The following is an 18,376-nucleotide window of genomic DNA, read 5'->3' on the forward strand; positions in this document are numbered from 1 at the left end:
CTAACCAAATAAACAATTTAAAGATTGAACCTTTAACATTTTAGGGGCTTCAAATATACATCTTCACCATAAACATTCACACTCCAAGCAATTAATTTGCAAAAATGTGAAATTGCAAGTTTATGTGAAAATAAGAGCTAACCAAATTAAGCACCAATTATGACTTCATAAACATGCTTAATAAGGGTTAAAATTGCAGAAAATTAATAGTATAATCGAACACATAATCCAACAATTGCATGTCATAATTAATCAAGGTTTAAAGATTTAAAAATTTTCGTCAAAAACAAAAAACCCCTCGAAAAAACCACTTTATGGGTGGATTTTGGCTTCTGTATGTCCATTTATAACCACAAGGTGATAAAAGTTTGATTTAGAACGTCGATTCCACCCAAAATTCACTAATTTTGAGTCAAAATTGGAGTTCCAAAGCCAAAAATAGCATAAATATGATTTTAATCTAATTGAAAAACGAGCTTCTAATCTAATCAGGAAGCGAAACCAGAAATTTAACTCCATTTTAAATAACCTTAATTTTTTAGCTGTAAAAATTAAATGCACCGCTGTTAGGTTTTGCGGTATCCGACACCGCGCGAAAACAAAACCCGATAACTAGATCGCATGCATAATAATTACAAGATAAATAAAAGCATGAAAATAAACAAAACACAAGGGAAGAGAGAGAAGAGAGAGAAAGAATACTCACTCTAAAAGCGTGCTTCGCTCAACCGATGAGGTCGAACTTGAAAGGTTCAAAATTCGCAAGTGCGAGAACCCATAACAATTACAACATAAATAAAAGCGTGCAAATAAACAAAAATACAAGGGAAGAGAGAGAAGGAATACTCACTCTAAAAGCGTGCTTCGCTCAACCGATGAGGTCGAACTTGAAAGGTTCAAGTTTCGCAAGTGCGAGAACCTCCGACAGCTCACACCCCCGCTACCAAACCGTAACCGGTCCCTACCCCAAAGCTTAGTCTGGGCTAGAACAAAACAGCTTAGAGTTTACGAACAAAGGTTTTCTTTGGAGATCCCTTAAAGTTCACCAACTCAAGTGAATTACCCAATGATGGGTATTTATAGGGAAATGTCCCCAAGATTCCCATCATCTTTCAATGTGGGATAGTAGGTAAAATGCCAAAAGAAAGAATTAATTTAATTCTAAATTAAATTAAAATGGAAAGACAATCATCAAACGACAAGTGGCACAAGGTGAGCAAGGGGTTAGGTACGAACCACAAGGGGAGGACCACCTTCCTCTTGCTCCCCAAGTAAACCGCCCCTCACACAAATGGTGCAATAGGAGGCGGCCAGCTGGCAGCCCGCCTTGGGCACCAAGGCAGCCATGCTGGCGTCTGGTCCCTCGGCTGGGCCTGCGCAGCTATGCCTTGCCGCATCAGCCCACAACGGCAAGCCATGCATATGCGGGCTGCTTGTTGCTCGGCGCTGCTGCTGCACTAGCCTACCTTGCTAGCCCGCACAAGTTATTGTGCGATGCGGGGTGCTGCTGCTCTTGCTAGGCAAGTAACCCAGGCTAGCTAGCACTAGCAGTAGCTAGTGAGGCCTAGCGCGCTAACGTGCGGCTGACCTTGCTAGCACTGCTAGCACGTGAGCTCGGCTAGCAAGCTCCAGCCAGCACGCGCATAGGCTGTTGGGCTTGCGGCCTTGCTAGCGTTTAGGTTAACAACCCTACATAGCCTAGCCGTCGCTTGGCTAGGATAATGCGGGGTTACGGCTATGTATTGACTTGTCGTTTAACAGATTTTTCCGTCTCGTCGATTCCTAAATTCGACTCGACTTTCGACACTTGGCTTCGACGTTGTAAGCTTGGAATTCAACGTCTTAGTTCGTAAAATCTCTATCGACTCATTTAATCCTTCGGATTAATTCGTCGCTTTGGTTCGATTACACAATTGGGTGTGACCCGAAGGGTTCAGTCAAGATTAAGTTGTAATATTAATTATGCATTAATATTACTGATCGGAAGTGACCTCCAGCTAGGCATTTCGATCACTTGACCTCACTAAATAATTAGCTTTCCTAATTAATTCCAAACCCTCTATCGGAATAATACACTTGTTCGAAGGACACCATTACTTTCATAAGAAATGTAAACATGATCTGTTATGACTGAGCAATGGCTCCCCTGAGCGTACGGGCCAATTCCTCATTGGAGCAATGGCTCCCTCTGTTATGTAAGGAACACTGGCTCCCCCCTGTAAGAAACAATGACATCCCATGTAAGAAGCAATGGCTTACCCTGTAAGGAGCACTGGCTCCTCCTGATAGTAGGAAATTTCCAACCCCTATTAAATGTTCAATGATCATGATGATTTTATTAAAATGTTATGAACGATTGATTATGAAATATGCCAATGTACTATGCATTTATATGAGGTATGAAGTTGTTCTGAAATGATTTATATATGATACGATGTTGTTTTTGTCGGCATTGGAAAATGAACAGAACTAGGTAAATGGGTGAGTTACAGGTGGAGGAAAGTATGTTATGAAATGGGGAATCAATCCCACACGAATGAAAGTTATGTTATGTCCAAAACCTGTATTTACCTATGGTCTTATGTAAAGGGAATGATTCTTGCCAACTCAACTCTTAAAGATAATGATATTATGTTATTTCTTAACAACTATGTATGTATAAAATATATGATATGTGCTGAAATGATTTTGAAAGAAAAACTGTTTTATGGGCTAGAGTAATGTTACTGAGTTTTCCACTCATTTTTGGAATTTCCTGTTTTTTCTCTGTTTTCTATTTTTATGGATAGACATATGATGATAACGGAGCTCAAGTTAGTCAAAGGCAAAGTGATTGATGGAATTTATTTTGTTGAGGAATTATGGAGTCAAGGCTTATGTATTATGAATTACGATTTATCGAGTGACAGATTATTATTATTATTTCTAGAAGTTGCATACCAAGAGTTTATGTATGATGGATAATGTTCTATCGAGAGATAGATTATTTTATTTTTGAAAGTTGTATTTTTTAAAGCAATGTTTCTGATTAAGGCATATGTTTATTTTGTGGGCCCATAACCCACAAGATGGTATGAGATTATCTATTATTATTTCCACTGCGTATGACGAGTTAAGTATGGTCCAGTAACGCCAGTTAAGGTTACGAGAAGTCAGGGCATAACAAAAGGGCTTTGGAAGCACCTACTGATAATGGTCAAAGTCAAACCGACAATGTAAATGCTCAATCTATTACCCTGCATAGGTCGCAAAGGCCAAGATCTCAACCGGACAGATACCTTGGTATCGTCTTAACCGAGAATCAAGACATCCTAGTCATGGATGAAGATGATCCAACGACATACAAACAAGCTATGATGAGCCCCGACTCCGCTAAATGGCAAAAAGCCATGATATCCGAGATGGATTCCATGTTTGAGAATCAAGTCTGGGACTTGGTTGATTTGCCCGAAGGTTATACACCTATCGGTTGCAAATGGATTTTCAAATTGAAAACCGACAATGATGGTATTGTATATGTATACAAAGCTAGACTGATGGGAAAATGTTACAGGAAAATTCACGGGGTTGATTATGATGAAACCTTTTCGTCAGTCGCCATGCTTAAGTCCGTCCAGATTATCCTAGCAATTGCCACATATTATGATTATGAAATATGGCAAATGGACGTCAAAACCGCCTTCCTCAATGGGATTTTGGAAGAAACTGTGTACATGACACATCTCGAAGGTTTTATAGATCAATGCTGGGAAGGTATGTAAGCTTAAGAAGTCCATTTATGGATTACAGCAGGCAAGCGGGAGTTGGAATCTGCGATTCGATGAAGCCATCAGTAAGTTTGGTTTTATCAAGAATCCAGATGAGTCTTGTGTATACAAGAAGGTCAATGGGAGTGACATCGTGTTTCTTGTCTTATATGTCGATGACATAATGCTCATTGGAAACAGCATTCCAATGCTGGAGTATGTAAAGACTTGGCTTGGAAAGTGTCTTTCAATGAAGGACTTGGGAGAGGCACAGTACATATTGGGCATCAAGATCTATAGGGATAGATCTAAGAGGATGATTGGATTTAGCCAAAGTACTTAAACTGATAAGGTATTGGCACGATTCAATATGACGGAAGCCAAAAGAGGCCACCTACCCATGTCTCATGGCATAACTCTCAGCAAGAAAGAGTGTCCGAAGACACCTAATGAGTGAGAGAGAATGAATCAGATTCCATATGCTTCGCTTATTGGATCGATCATGTACGCCATGATATGTACGAGGCTGGATGTATCGTACGCCTTAAGCGCTACGAGCCGATACCAATCAAACCTAGGAGAGCGCATTGGACTGCGGCCAAAAATATCCTAAAGTACCTGAAAAGGAGCAAGGATAAATTTCTAGCCTATGGTGGAAGTAAGGACTTAGTTGTTGAAGGTTATACCGACGCAAGCTTCCAAACTGAGAAAGTTGACTTCAAGTCGCAATCAGGATATGTATCTACCTAAATGGAGGAGCGTTCAGTTGGAAGAGTACTAAGCAAAGCACGACTATAGATTCTACAACTGAAGCCGAATACTTGGCAGCTTTTGAAGCAGCTAAGGAGGCAGTTTAGATTCGTAAGTTCGTTGGTGAACTTGGTGTTGTACCCTCGATAAAGGGACCTATAGACCTCTATTGTGATAATAGTGGGGCTATTGCTCAGGCCAGGGAGCCAAGGGAGCATCAGAAAGTCAAACATGTCATGAGGCGATTTCACATGATAAGGGAATGGAAGACCGAAGGTAAAATCAAAATTTACAAGATTGGAACGGACAACAACATAGCCAATCCACTCACTAAACCTTTGCTTCAAGTGAAACACAATAAGCACATTGAGGCAATGGGAATCAGGCATGTCGGAGACTGGCTTTAATTTCCCTGTTTGTGTGTTTTTAATTAAGTTTTGGAGATCTTAATGATAAACACTAAGTTAAACCATTCATTTATGGAGTAATTTTAATTTTTCGCAAATTCTTATTCCATTTCTATTTAATTGTGGTTTAGAATTAAATAATGAGTCCATTCGATTTGAGAATATTCAAAATAAGGTATCAAGACAATGTCTTGGATAAAGAAACACTTATTAAGTGAACATTGAATATCATATCGAAACTATCCCTAATCGAGGTCATTTGAAAGTTGGACGACTAATGACCGCGCGAGATTAGTGTGTAGTATGATTTACAGCACCGTTGCTTGTGCTACAAAGACAAGATTGTCATAAATCATTTGCACAATTATTAATTTGGAACTATACTAAATCGACCTATGAGATTACTTTAAGAGATTTAACAATCTTCACAAGTATATTACTCATTATGGCTATCGGAACCTCTTTCCTTAACCATGAGTATTGTAAGTTCTCTTGTTTGAGTATTAGTCCATTTTGATGTTGTCAAACATCTGTCGTACAAGGGGATTATAAAGGCAACACTCGGGTGGCTAGGGCCTCTTAGTATGGTAAGCTAACTATGCAAGACTGGGAATGTCCCCCTATTAACAGTAGGGAATATGTCTTTGTTGTTTACAAGGCCTCTCGAAGAGCGAGACTGTGAAAATGCATGGTCGTGCTCAGATGGATTTTAGAAATCATCTGCTTATTGACAGTAGAACTCGGAAATTGAGAAACACTTTTGGACGTAATAAGGATGGCGAAGAACCTAACCTTATAGTTCATGAAGAGGCATTAATAGAAAATAGGCTATACACAAACAACATCCGGAAGGACAAGTGGGAGATTGAAAGGAATGGTGCCCTTCAAACAAGGGTATTATTCAGATAGAGGGTTCGGAACTAATTAGGAAAGCTAATTATTCAGTGAGGTCAAGTGATCGGAATGTCTAGCTGGAGGCCGCTTCTGATCAATAATATTAATGTATAATTAATATTACAACTTGCTCTTAATTGAACCCTTCGGGTCACACCCAATCATGTAACCGAACAAAGGCGACAAATTAATCCGAATGATTAAATAGTCGAAAGAGATTTTACGAACTAAGACGTCAAATTCCGAGCTTAGAGCGTCGAAGCCGAGCGTCGAATGTCGAGTCAATTTATGTGAACGACGAGACAAGAAGTTAGTCAAACAACAAGTGAACGCGTGCGAAAGTCTTAGCCTCGCAATGGCCTAGCCATACGAGGGCTAGGTGGGCTAACATGGCTAGCCGAGCTCCTTGCTGCAAGCCCAACATGCATCGCATGCATTGGCTGGGCGAGCTGGGTGAGCATCCATGCAGGCAAGGCACGCCAGCATGGCCGAGCATGCTTGCAAGCTCGATGCGCCCAACCGCTCGCACGCCAAGCACCAGCGAGCTGCTGCTAGCACCGAGCCTTGGTGCGCAACATAGCAGCGCCTAGCAACAAGCAGCTCGCATGTATGTGCGGCTTGTTGTTGCCGGCTGGTGCAGGAAGGCCAGTCGAGGGACCGGGCGCCAGCGTGGCTGCCTTGGTGCCCAAGGCGGGCTGCCAGCTAGCCGCTTATTAGTGGAGCCAGTTAGTGGTAATGGGAAGCCTTGGGGAGCAAGGGAGGTGTGGTCCTCCCAAGTGGTCCTCACCTACCCTCCCCTTTTGCCTTGTGACACTTGTCGATTACTAATTGAATTGTAATTATTAATTTAATTTGAAATTAAATTAATCATTCATTTTCACATTTCTACAACTCTCCCACATGGAAAGTTGATGGAAACTTTAGGGAGCATTTCCCTATAAAAACCCACCTTGGGTAATGGGATTTCTCGCTTGAGTTGAACTTAATATGGTATCTCCCTAAAGTGAGAAACCTTTAAGTTCGTAAAACTCTAATTTTATTTGGTCTAGCCTCGTCTAAGCTACGGGGTAGGGGCCGGTTCGGGCATGAGGGTGTGAGATGTTGGAGGGCTTGCACTTGCGAGTCTCGAGGTTTTCCAAATCCAAGCTCATGATACGAGCGAAGCACACGTCAAGGGTGAGCTACTCTTATCCTTTCTTTCTCTCTCTTACCTTTATGTGTTTATGCTTTCATTAGTTGCATGTTATGTTGTTATATTGTAATTATTATGCATGCGATCCTTTTGCGGGTTTTATTTTCGTGTGGTGTCCGACACCGCAAAACCCAACAATAATAAGGGCTAATAAGTTCATATAAGATCAGATAAGTTCAGATAAGTAAAAATCAAGTGAATAGAACGTACCATTAATAAAAATTCTTGATGATGTGGAATAAGAGAGAAAATAAGAACTACAATTTAAGAACTAGTGCATTATTGATAAAGCTCTTAGTTTTCTAAAATATAAATACCTATTTCAAAGTTATAATTTTATATTAAAGTATTATTTTTAAAGAGCTTTGTACTCCATGCACATATAAGTGTGAGTTTATATCTAAAGATGTTGTGATAACCCTATAGTTATATTAATTTCAAAGTGTATTCGTGATTGAATTTTGAAATTGCAAAGTGTTGATTTGAGATTCGAAATCAAGGTACGTTTAGGTGGCTAGATACCTTTGAAAGTGATTGGTTTGAATAGCATGTTTCATATGTTTTCATTAGTAATTGAATTAAACTAATTTGAATTATGATTTATGAAATAAATTTGAGAATTCATGTTTTAAAATAAAGATGTTTGAGAATGGATTTTTAATAGCATGTTGGATAATTTGAATTATTTATCATGATTAAAAAGGGTTTGATTTTAAAAGCATGTTGAATTGAATAAAAATGAGTTTTGAGTTAACCTATTATAAAGGTTGATATATTGATTTAATTAAAGGATGAGTTTATGAGGAATTATTGAATTATTAATTAAAGCCTTACAAGCATGATTATATTAATCCCACTATGCGAATTTGGTTGATAAGAGTATGGACTTTGTATGACCTACTCTTTCCTCAAAGATAGCCTTTCAATATAAAGATACTAACTTGGTGGGTGTGCACACTTAGAAGAGGAATTGATTTTTTAAAAAGAGAAATTGATTTTATAAATCACTATCATTGAATTATTGAGTTATTGGAATTATTTTGAGAATCTTGAGAATTGGTTTTGGAATTATGAGGTTTGGAATGATTGAATAAATATTGGAATTTCCAAGATTGGTTTTAAAAGCATGTTTGCTAATAAATTGAGTGTACTTATCTTGCACTTAAATGTACTTGGCTTATTTTGCTAATTCGTATTTCCTATATGTTTTGGTTTGCCCTGTTTACCTTAAAGGTAAGCCGTGTTGACTATTTCAGGTGTAGTTATGATTGAGCATATGGGAGTCCCGGGATTCACTTCACCTAGTTTAGGGATGTTGGTTGTTTTGTCTTTATTATTGAATACTCATAACAATGGTTTCTATTTATAAGTATTAATAAAAGAAGAGTTAAGTTTTTCGCTGCAAGTTTATTATTAAGTTAAGTTTTAAGGTAAACTTGCGTAATCACGCGGCGGTAATACGCCTAAGTCTATCTCTACTGTATAATTATACGTATTATACTAGTATTTCCGTAGAGGGAGATTTGGGAGTGTTACATGTTACACCAGGATGGCTAGCGTACAACACTGCTAATTGGCGCGTTAGTCCAAGAAGTGGCGATTCACGCTAGTCGACTCGCACAACACGTGAACTGTGATTATCCGTACGACCATACGAATTAATTTTCATCTTTCAGATTCGTTTTTCTTATAATTTTTAATTCGTTTGGGACTCAAATTAGCTGCAATCAGTTCTTAAATATTATTGGAGTTCAAAAGTGTTTTATTGGGTTAGTTTAGAATAATGGGCCAAATTAAGGGTTTAAGCTTATTAAAAATAACGCTTATATGCATGGAAAAAGGTTAACGGGCTAGAATAAAAAGGCTTTGAAAGGCTAAAGAGTTAGGACAAGAGGAAACTCAAGCAACTCTATGATCTATTGCGCAATAACGGATCAAATTTCACGGTGATGTAAGTTTTACCATCATGCTTTATATTGGAGAGTTACAATTTGGCGCCTATAATTATTTAGTAAACTTTTGTTAAATTAGTAGCATTATAAATTTTCATAATATCAAATTTTAAAAAGTTTATTAAAAAATATTGGTCATAATGTGTATTGGATGTGTGTCAGTCAAAGTGATTATTTATTTAAATATCAAGGGAGTAGCTAGTTTTCACTCAAAAACTCATGTGGTTGTAAAGTATTGACATTCCACAGGTTATCTCCTTTATCACATATCTTGAGGTACGTGTGAATGGTATGATTGAACGATAAGGGATTGATAGCTTAGCAATATTCTCGAATCCTTAATGTTCTGTATGTAACTCATTATTATGTAAACTGGCAAAGTAAACTTTTATTATTGAGTGAGCTAAGTAACCAAAAAGTTTAAAAGGTCCAAAATCATCTTATGCAAGTTTTTTTTGTCATAAAAGAAAATAGCCCATGTGTTTATTTTAAATAATAAAGCCAACCAAAATTGAACTCTACATTTATAATGACATAATCGAGCAATGTACTTATAAGTTTGTTACGATACCATATCAAATTCTACGCATGTTAGCAAAGTTGTTGCTTCAAATTTCAAATTCTACTAGTTTTAGCAATTCAAGCTAAACCTTCCCAATACAAGTTGAAATAACTCTCTATTAAAACAAAACAAATGCAATAACAAGTGTATATAAAAGTTACAAAACACCATAAATATTCACAGAACTCTAAGATCAAATTGTAAAACTAACAAAAAACATACAATGAGAATTTCAAACATTGGCTTCTTCATTATCTTGCAGCTGTTGGGTCTTACTCTTTGGCTGTTGAATTCTCATGCTACTGTTGTTCACTCTCAGAACGTTGAATATTTGCCCGGGTTCGATGGCCCTCTTCCTTTCTCGCTTGAAACCGGGTGAGTCATCTTTAGCTAAACATTAATTAGTGCATTCAATATATATATTGTACGCGTAATACTCCATATCTAAGTACTCTTTTTGTCCCGTATTTGTCATCCATTTAACACATATTAAAGTAGTATACATGATCATAATTGTAGGACAAATAGTGTACTAAGTTAGTTTATATAAGTAAGGCCCTCAAAATCAAATTAGAGGCCATGTGCTAATTATAAACTTAGGTCAATTAAATTCATATATCTCCAATAAAATGTTGAAGTGAACGTTTTCTAGATTATGGTTTATTTAACTTTTTTACTAGATTGAGGCCTTATAAATTTTGGGCCACGTGTTTTTGGGCTGGACATGCCAAAAATTGGGCTTGACTTTTAAGGGAATTTAAGCCCAATTTTTTGGTTATATTTGACAGGTACATTGGAATGGATAAAGGAGAGGTTCAACTGTTTTACTATTTCTTTGAGTCCGAAAACAATCCAAAACAAGATCCGGTGATTCTTTGGCTAACCGGAGGCCCTCTTTGCTCTGCAATGTCTGCCATCCTCTATGAAATAGGTACTCCATAACCTAAATGGGTTACTCATCATATTGCCGATTAGGATGCAACTTCATTTTGAGATCCGTTAATGAGCTTCTCTCTTGTATCTTTTTACTTTATAATCCAGATGATTAAGGTTTTTCGAAATTATTAGTCTCTTTTTAAACTATACATTAACTATAAAATAGACCCTTTTATTAATGAAAAATATACCGAGTATCATTTATATCTAATTTTGCCTAACTATATACAACTTGAATGTTTAGGACCTATACAACTTGAAGAGGTAGATAATATTGAGACTATACCCAAATTGTTCTTGAGGCAATATGCATGGACTAAGGTAAACTTTCATCACTTATTTTTATCCAACTACAAATGATAAAATTTTCTCTTGGCTTTCATATGTTATTTAAATTTGCACTTGCGCGAAAAAAAAATAAAATTAATAAGGGATTAATATTTTTTTCTTGTTTGCATTGTGACAATTGAAATCCAAGACTGCAAGCATACTCTTTGTGGATTTTCCTGCGGGTGCTGGCTTCTCTTATGCTGAAACATCTCGTGCCAATTACTCTGGGGATTTCAAGGCATCTCATAACATTAATCAATTTTTAAGAAAGGTGAAATTTGTACAATTTTCCTTTAGTAAATTGTTACTCCCTTTATCTCTAAAAGTTTTTCTATTAAGCCTATCTTTTCGTGTGAAATTATAAAATATCATTGTCTAGATAAGATAATTTTCTAGAGACAAACCGGATAGTTCATGTTAAGTTGCATTAAGTATGATCTATTATTTAGACTAGTCTAGATTTCTTTTTAATGAACACAATTATGTTAAGCAATCTATTTGTGTTATAATCAAATGCAGTGGCTGCTCAATCATCCACAATTCCTTTCAAATCCTCTTTACCTTGGAGGTGACTCATACATAGGATTTACTCTTCCACTATACTTTATAGACATGGTTTATGGTAAGTTACTCCAATATGAATAAAGGTTATGGCCTTATGGGTATGTATTTTTAGTTGCTGACATAACTTTCTCCGTGCTAATTCTTGCATAGATAATGAAAGAGGGTCACAACCATTCCTAAATCTCAAGGTTAATACTTATTGTTCCCTTTTTGTTTCCCAATTATATTATTTGAATTCTCCAACCTATTGTTTTTGTTTCCCAATTATATTATTTGAATTCTCCAACCTATTGTTTTTGTTTCCCAATTATATTATTTGAATTCTCCAACCTATTGGTAATTTTAAATTTTGACGTGGCACTTATAACCACACAACCACAACGATGTCTATATGTTAGCATTGTTATACTATAAGGAACACAGATATTACTTATCTCAATGAATAAAATGATAATTGCGCAACGTGGTGAACCATTGTCCTATTTCCGCTACCCTGGTGCAGTAGTTGCAACTCGCAAATCCTTGGTACTAAGATTAACATGTACATATGTGTTACAATGAATTGAACACATGTTTTTTGAAATGAAAAGTGAGAATTTAACCATTAATCACATAATACATTTGCTTAAAGTTTCAAAATAAAAGATTCTAACATCTTATAAGTTAATAAAAAATGATATGAACAAGCTAGTAGTTAGATTCTTGTTAAATACGGGTTTGGGCCACACCCGTAAATCAAGAGAGAGAGAGTCCATTTCATAAGTTCAAAGGAGGTTTCATCCCAAAACCATATGTCAATAGGAAGATTAGCTCGTTAACCTTATACTCCCTTTCTTTTCTCAATGTGGGACACTTACATGTGTTATTTGGTAGGATATATTTCAACACTCCCCCTCACATGTAAGGTCCCTTTAACTCAAGGATCACTTGATCCAATTCAATTTGGCCCAAAATACTTTATGTCATTAAAGGTCCCAAACTTTGGGCCTGACTATATACTCAAGCCATTAGAGGTCCCATACCGTGGGCCTGACTCTGATACCATGTTAAATATGGGTGTGGGCCGCACCCGCAAACCAAGAGAAAAAGTTCACTTCACAAGTCCAAAGGAGGTTCCATCCAAAATCATATAGCAATAGGAGGAGTAGCTCCTTAGCCTTATTAAGTGTTTAACTCTCCCTTTCTTTTCTCAATATGAGACACTTACATGTGTTATTTGGTAAGATATACTTCAACAATTCTCAAAATGGAAATAACAAAAAAGTATTATAGATATCTTTTTTTCTTAACCTAATTTCTTATAAAATTATATCTTTTCTACTTTATTTAGTTGTTTCATTTTGACCATTCAGGTTTGCCAATGTATGATTTCATTTAAGTAATATTATATTACTCCCTCCGTTTCATAATGTTAGTCTCATATACTATTTTCGGCGTTTTAAAAAGATCTACCCATATTAAATATATTCCATTTTTAACTTAATTTTTTTGGAATTAATTGGTTGTGGATTGATGACATGGTTTTAAGTAAGGTAATCTCTACCTTGAATTATGCATTATGACTTATGCTTTTCCATAAATAAAAAAAAAGAACCTTAAATAAGGTAAACTAATTATGAATAATTTTGTACTTTAATATTCGATTCCAAATATTCATTTTTTATTTATTTTATGTGATGGATTATATATGGGACTAACATTATGAGATGGAGGGAACACATATTATAAAAGCAAAATACATGGAATGGAGGATTTTTTATTTTTTTTATTGTCTGTGTGTGTGTATTGATCAAAGGAGTAAGTACATGCTTTTTCCTTAAAAAATAGAAATTAATAACATATTTGAATATTTACATATCCAGGGCTATATATTAGGAAATCCTGCCACTGATAGATTTATTGATAGCAATTATCAGGTCCCTTTTGCACATGGCATGGGGCTCATTTCTGATGAGCAGTATGAGGTAATATGATATAGCTCCCTATAATTTTAACTACCTTTTTTTTTTTAGTTTTTTTTTTTTTTTTTTAATAGTACTAGATTTTAACTAACTTAAATTCAAATTAATTTGTATTTGTAATGTCTTCTTATTTATTATTAATTTTTTTTCTCATCTAGTCATTGCAAAGAACTTATAAAGGACAGTATCAATTGGTAAATGCAAGAAACCAAGAGTGTAGGAACAATATTAAGAACTTTGAATGGGTGAGCACAATATATATGCTTCTATTTATTCACTAATTATTCGTACTATGTTTTGATGTTATTTGTTTAAATGATGATAGTAAATTTTATCTATAATTTGTGAATGCAAGGGCCTGCTTGGAATTCAAATTACAATGACATTAGAGAGTTATTGTGATATTGATTCTCTAAGAATTCATGGAATCTCCGGTAGCAAGAGAAGGAAGATGATTGATAGGGTCAATAGCCTACTTCATCTCAAACAACTTGGTGCTTATACTTGTCGAGTAAGTTTTTAACATTTTTTTTAGAGTTATTATCATGTACATGTGAATAGGTAGTTATCCAAGTATATACTTTCTCTGTTTTCTTTTATTTGTAATATTGTGACTTTCACGTTTGTCAATACATTATATATACTAGTATTTTAACCCTTTTATATCTCTAATAATCATCGGGAGTATGACACAACAATTAATCTAAGAACGCTTATTAGTTGTAGGTAGTCTTGGGATGGTGACCTATTGGGAATTTTCTTTAGTTAGTGTCCTAGCAGGAGAGAATAATGGGGCTTGATAACAAGCTACATGCTAAAATTTAATTACTGTAGTTCACGAGTCCAACGATGATATCCATACAAACAAGATTTGATATACTATTCATACCAACAACTGAATTGAACAAATTACACCTTTCTTTTTAAGGAGCTTATATTATACACCGTAACAAGATATTCCATATTTAAGCATGTTTAGTTGGTGGTCTTCTACTAAAGATGGATGATAGTATGAAAGTTATCTAGGGTGTATGTGAGAAAGGACAAATTGCGTTAGAAGAACTTGTGTTTGTTTGTGGATGGATACAAGTACTAATCCTAAATATGCATTTTGTTACAAACTTACAATCGACTACTCCACCCCAATAAGGGGTTTAGTATTAAACTTATTTTAAATATTGATTTTGTAAATAATAGATAGCTAACACGGTTTTACCTCCTTTTATTTTAGAAAGAAGGATATTTAGTTGCTAAACACTGGATGAATCAGAAGAGTGTTCAAAAGGCTCTTCATGTTCGTAAGGTATATGAGATGAGCATATAATACAATCTTCATGTTACACCAAAAAAAATAAAGTCCTAACTATTTTACTAAATTATTATAGGAAACTATTGGAAATTGGATAAGATGTAATTATAAATTCAACTATTCTTATGAGGTTCCAAGTAGTGTGCCATACCACGTGAAAATAAGTGCCAAAGGCTTTCGATCACTAATATACAGGTTTGCATACTATTTAAATTTGTGGTCTCCTAATATTATGCTTAAATACCTTTATTATGTAATAATTTTTCTTAATTTTATTACTTAGTGGAGACCATGACATGATTGTCCCATTCCTGGGAACGCAAGCATGGATAAGATCTTTGAATTACTCAATTATTGACGATTGGAGAAAATGGCTAGTTGATAGCCAAATAGCCGGGTAAGTTGTTGCAAGTTTTCATCATTCTCTCTCTCTCTTTTCCTTTTTTTCACCTTAATCTTTTGTAGTGCAAAAGTTTGAAAATTTTGTAGTAGTCGTTTGAATTATGACTATCATAATATTTTAATGATTATGTACATCATAATTGACATATATTTCTCTAAGTAATAATTTATATTACTAATTATTTTTGGTATAATATTGTATTATCAACATTTTTTTTATTTATCAAAATTTTAGTTGCATTTATGTAATTTTTATTATTATTTTATAGTTTCTTGAAAAAAAAAAATATTTTATGTTAGATTAAAATTTTAAAAAATTATATTTGCATATTAGATATTAGAAGACTAATTGTGTCCATATTACAATGTAAAAAATGAACAGGTCATATTACTTATCATTGAAATAATAAGATAGTCATATTTCAAACGACTGTTATAAAAATATCCAAGTTATATATCAAAAACTATTTGTCAATTGGCTTACCATTTGATTCAAATAAGGAGGTAGTACAAGTGCAACTTATATCCATGAGATGCATGTTATAATTTAGAATTGAAGATTTTGTTTATAAAGTATACCTTTTGCTTTTCAGAATAATTAACACATTAGTTTGAGTAAATTACCTAATGATTTACTTACCTCCGTTTTTTTAGTTGACACGTATTTTTTTTAGGAAGTTAATTTTTAGTTGACTAAGATTTGTACCTTGTTTTTTTTAGTGTACCCCACTTACTTTATCATTATCTCTCCTCTCCTTAATATATGTGCCAAAATTAAACGTGTCAACTAAATAGAAACGGAGGAAGTATTATTTTATGAAAATAAGAAAACCAAAAGGTATGTATTCCTTCCACCACAAATGATTGGTATAAAATAAAGAGTTTAGCTAATATGTTTCTAGTTATTCGACCATCTTAACATTAAGAATTTTATTTTAATCAAATAAAGAGTTTCATACAAATTCTTTGTTAAATACATTTAGAATCTTACTATAAAGAAATATGCACATTTAATTACAAGTTTAATGTATAAATAATTCCTAAATATCTTGAAAGATTCCATGCTTAAGTAAATATATAGATGAAATAATTCCACATATAATTAAGATGCAAGCTTTTATTTAAATACTTTTGTTAAATAATGTTGTTTAGTACATGCCATTTCTTAATAATTACCAATTCTTCATTCATAGTACGGAGTACATAACAAAGAAAACTTTATGTTTGTCACTTTCAAACTTCATTTTCTATGACCTACTTTCTATTATAAAAGAATTCAAACTTAGAAAAATATGAAGGACTAGATAAATTGAGAATTCCTTTTAGGGATTTATGCCTTTCTTGATACTAATCTCTTTCGTTATTTGATTATTTTTTTCGCTCAAAAATATGTTATTTTGTACATATTTCGTGATAAATATAATTTTTATGCATTGTCATACATTAATTCGCCCTTTTTATGTAGCTTTACAAGGACATATGCTAATAGAATGACATTTGCCACCGTTAAGGTTAGTTGATGTAACTAACTTTCATTGATTACGGAGTATTACATAATTGAATGCAATGAAAATGAATTTATATAGCAAATATTTCTCTCTTTTGTATAGGGAGCTGGACATACTGCTCCCGAGTACAAGCCAAAGCAATGTGCCTTCATGTTTAAGAGATGGATCCGAGGGGAAGCTTTATAATATTCTCACATTATAAAAATTTAAATTTATACAATCTGTATTTTACTTCTCAATAATAAAAGGAAATAAATCTTATTTATAGGTATGGTTTCCTCATCATAATCGATCTTAGGTATTAAGTTGTTTACACCTTTTCCTATTTCACAACTACAATTACAAGCAACTCATTGATTAAATATATTAGAATGAGATTTCCTTTAGAAAACTGTTGAAACTTTTGATGTTTTGGATTAATACTTGTATTACTACAATTACATATTATCTAGTTACGTAGTTTTATTAATATGACTACTTTTCGTATTCCCCTCTATTAAGAGGTTTAGACAATAAGGTGATCCCCTCTCTCCGTAATTTTATTAATATGACTACGTTACGTATTCCCCTCTATTAGGAGGTTTAGACAAGATGATCCCCTCTCTCCTACACTTACTGTGATATGTATAGAAGGTTTATCAAGGAAATTAGTTATTATCTCCTGCACCAATCAAAAGACATGTATTGAATTAAATATAACATCTTCTGCACTTGGTGATTCCTTGAGAGAGACAACAAGGCTAATTTCAAGGGACTTGTTATTCATCGCCCGCAAATCTCTACATAAAGCCCACATTTTATAATTTTTTGACAAATTTGCCCTTTTTATAATTTTAACGGAAGATAAATTTTTCGCACTAAAAAAATGTGGAGCAGCACCGGATCGCCGAGGATCACCGGAGAATCGCCGTCGTCATCGGAAAACGAGGTTCGTAACGCATCGTAAGGACGAAATGGTGGCTGGCGCCTAGCCAAAAGGCCATGCCGTGGTTGTGGCGCCTAGCCAGGACGCCGCCACCGTGGTCACGGCGCCTGGTGGAGAAGCCTCGACCATAGTAGTGGCGCGTGGCCAGGACGCCGCAGCCACGGCCAAGGCGCCTGGCCAGCACGCCGCCACCATGGCGGCGGCGTCCTGACCAGGCGCCCCGGCCGTGGCTCCGGCGTCCTGGCCAGGCGCCAGTAGGGGAATATTTTTTTTTTTTATTTTTTTTTTAATCCCCTTTTTTTTTTTTGTTTGTTTTTGTTAATTTAATCTTAATGTAATTATATTTATACGTTATATGTTATTGTTACAGGATTATGGTGGAGACGGAAATGATTACAGTGGGATTTTTGTACATGATGGCCTGTTCGAAGATGCTCAACAAGCGATTGATTGGGCAAAACAGGTTGCAATTAGATCAGGCTTTTGTTTAGTAGTAGCAACTCATAAATCTCAACGGGATGGTAGAATGGATCGCATTTTGAGATGCGACCGTTATCGCAAAAGAGAAGAACGAGATTTCAGTAAAGCGATTCGGTTTGACTCAAAGCGGAAAGGTTGTGGGTGTCAGTTCCGAGTTAAGGTTCGACAACATCAAAGGCGTGACGGTTGGGAAGTGAAGGGTTACGGCAAATGGGGATATCACAACCATGAGCTGATAGCATACAAAGTGGGCATCGGCAGTTAAGCGGCCTAAGTCCAGCTGCGAAACTAGTTGTAAAAGAAATGAGTGATGCTCAAGTGAAGCCCGCTAAAATATTAGCGTCTGTGTTAGAGAAATTCCCCGAAGACCAGCCAAACCGAAGACACATCTACAACGTCAAACAGAAATTGAGGTTTGAACGGTCAGAGGGAAGGAACCCTATACAGCAGCTTCTGCA

General features: G+C 35.2%; 1 protein-coding gene across 1 annotated transcript; it reads left to right on the forward strand.

The window, feature by feature from the left end:
* The first annotated feature begins 9,666 nt into the window (after window positions 1-9,666).
* On the forward strand, window positions 9,667-16,901 carry LOC110686316 (serine carboxypeptidase-like 17). Its single transcript, XM_021862909.1, has 14 exons — window positions 9,667-9,878; window positions 10,292-10,434; window positions 10,684-10,760; window positions 10,918-11,040; window positions 11,289-11,391; window positions 11,484-11,521; window positions 13,196-13,297; window positions 13,453-13,539; window positions 13,650-13,805; window positions 14,526-14,597; window positions 14,680-14,798; window positions 14,887-15,000; window positions 16,471-16,516; window positions 16,616-16,901. The coding sequence occupies exons 1-14, from the start codon at window positions 9,727-9,729 to the stop codon at window positions 16,697-16,699; spliced, it is 1,416 nt and encodes a 471-aa protein (XP_021718601.1). The 5' UTR covers window positions 9,667-9,726; the 3' UTR covers window positions 16,700-16,901.
* The last annotated feature ends 1,475 nt before the right edge of the window (window positions 16,902-18,376 follow it).

The sequence above is a fragment of the Chenopodium quinoa genome, unplaced genomic scaffold (assembly GCF_001683475.1).
Source record: "Chenopodium quinoa cultivar QQ74 unplaced genomic scaffold, ASM168347v1, whole genome shotgun sequence".
NCBI classification, from domain to species: domain Eukaryota; kingdom Viridiplantae; phylum Streptophyta; class Magnoliopsida; order Caryophyllales; family Amaranthaceae; genus Chenopodium; species Chenopodium quinoa.

Coding starts and splice junctions, on each gene's coding strand:
- LOC110686316 (XM_021862909.1), top strand. CDS start 9,727: ATGAGAATTTCAAACATTGGCTTCTTCATTATCTTGCAGCTGTTGGGT. Junction 10,761..10,917: donor GGCAATATGCATGGACTAAG/GTAAACTTTCAT, acceptor TTGAAATCCAAG/ACTGCAAGCATACTCTTTGT. Junction 11,522..13,195: donor AACCATTCCTAAATCTCAAG/GTTAATACTTAT, acceptor TTACATATCCAG/GGCTATATATTAGGAAATCC.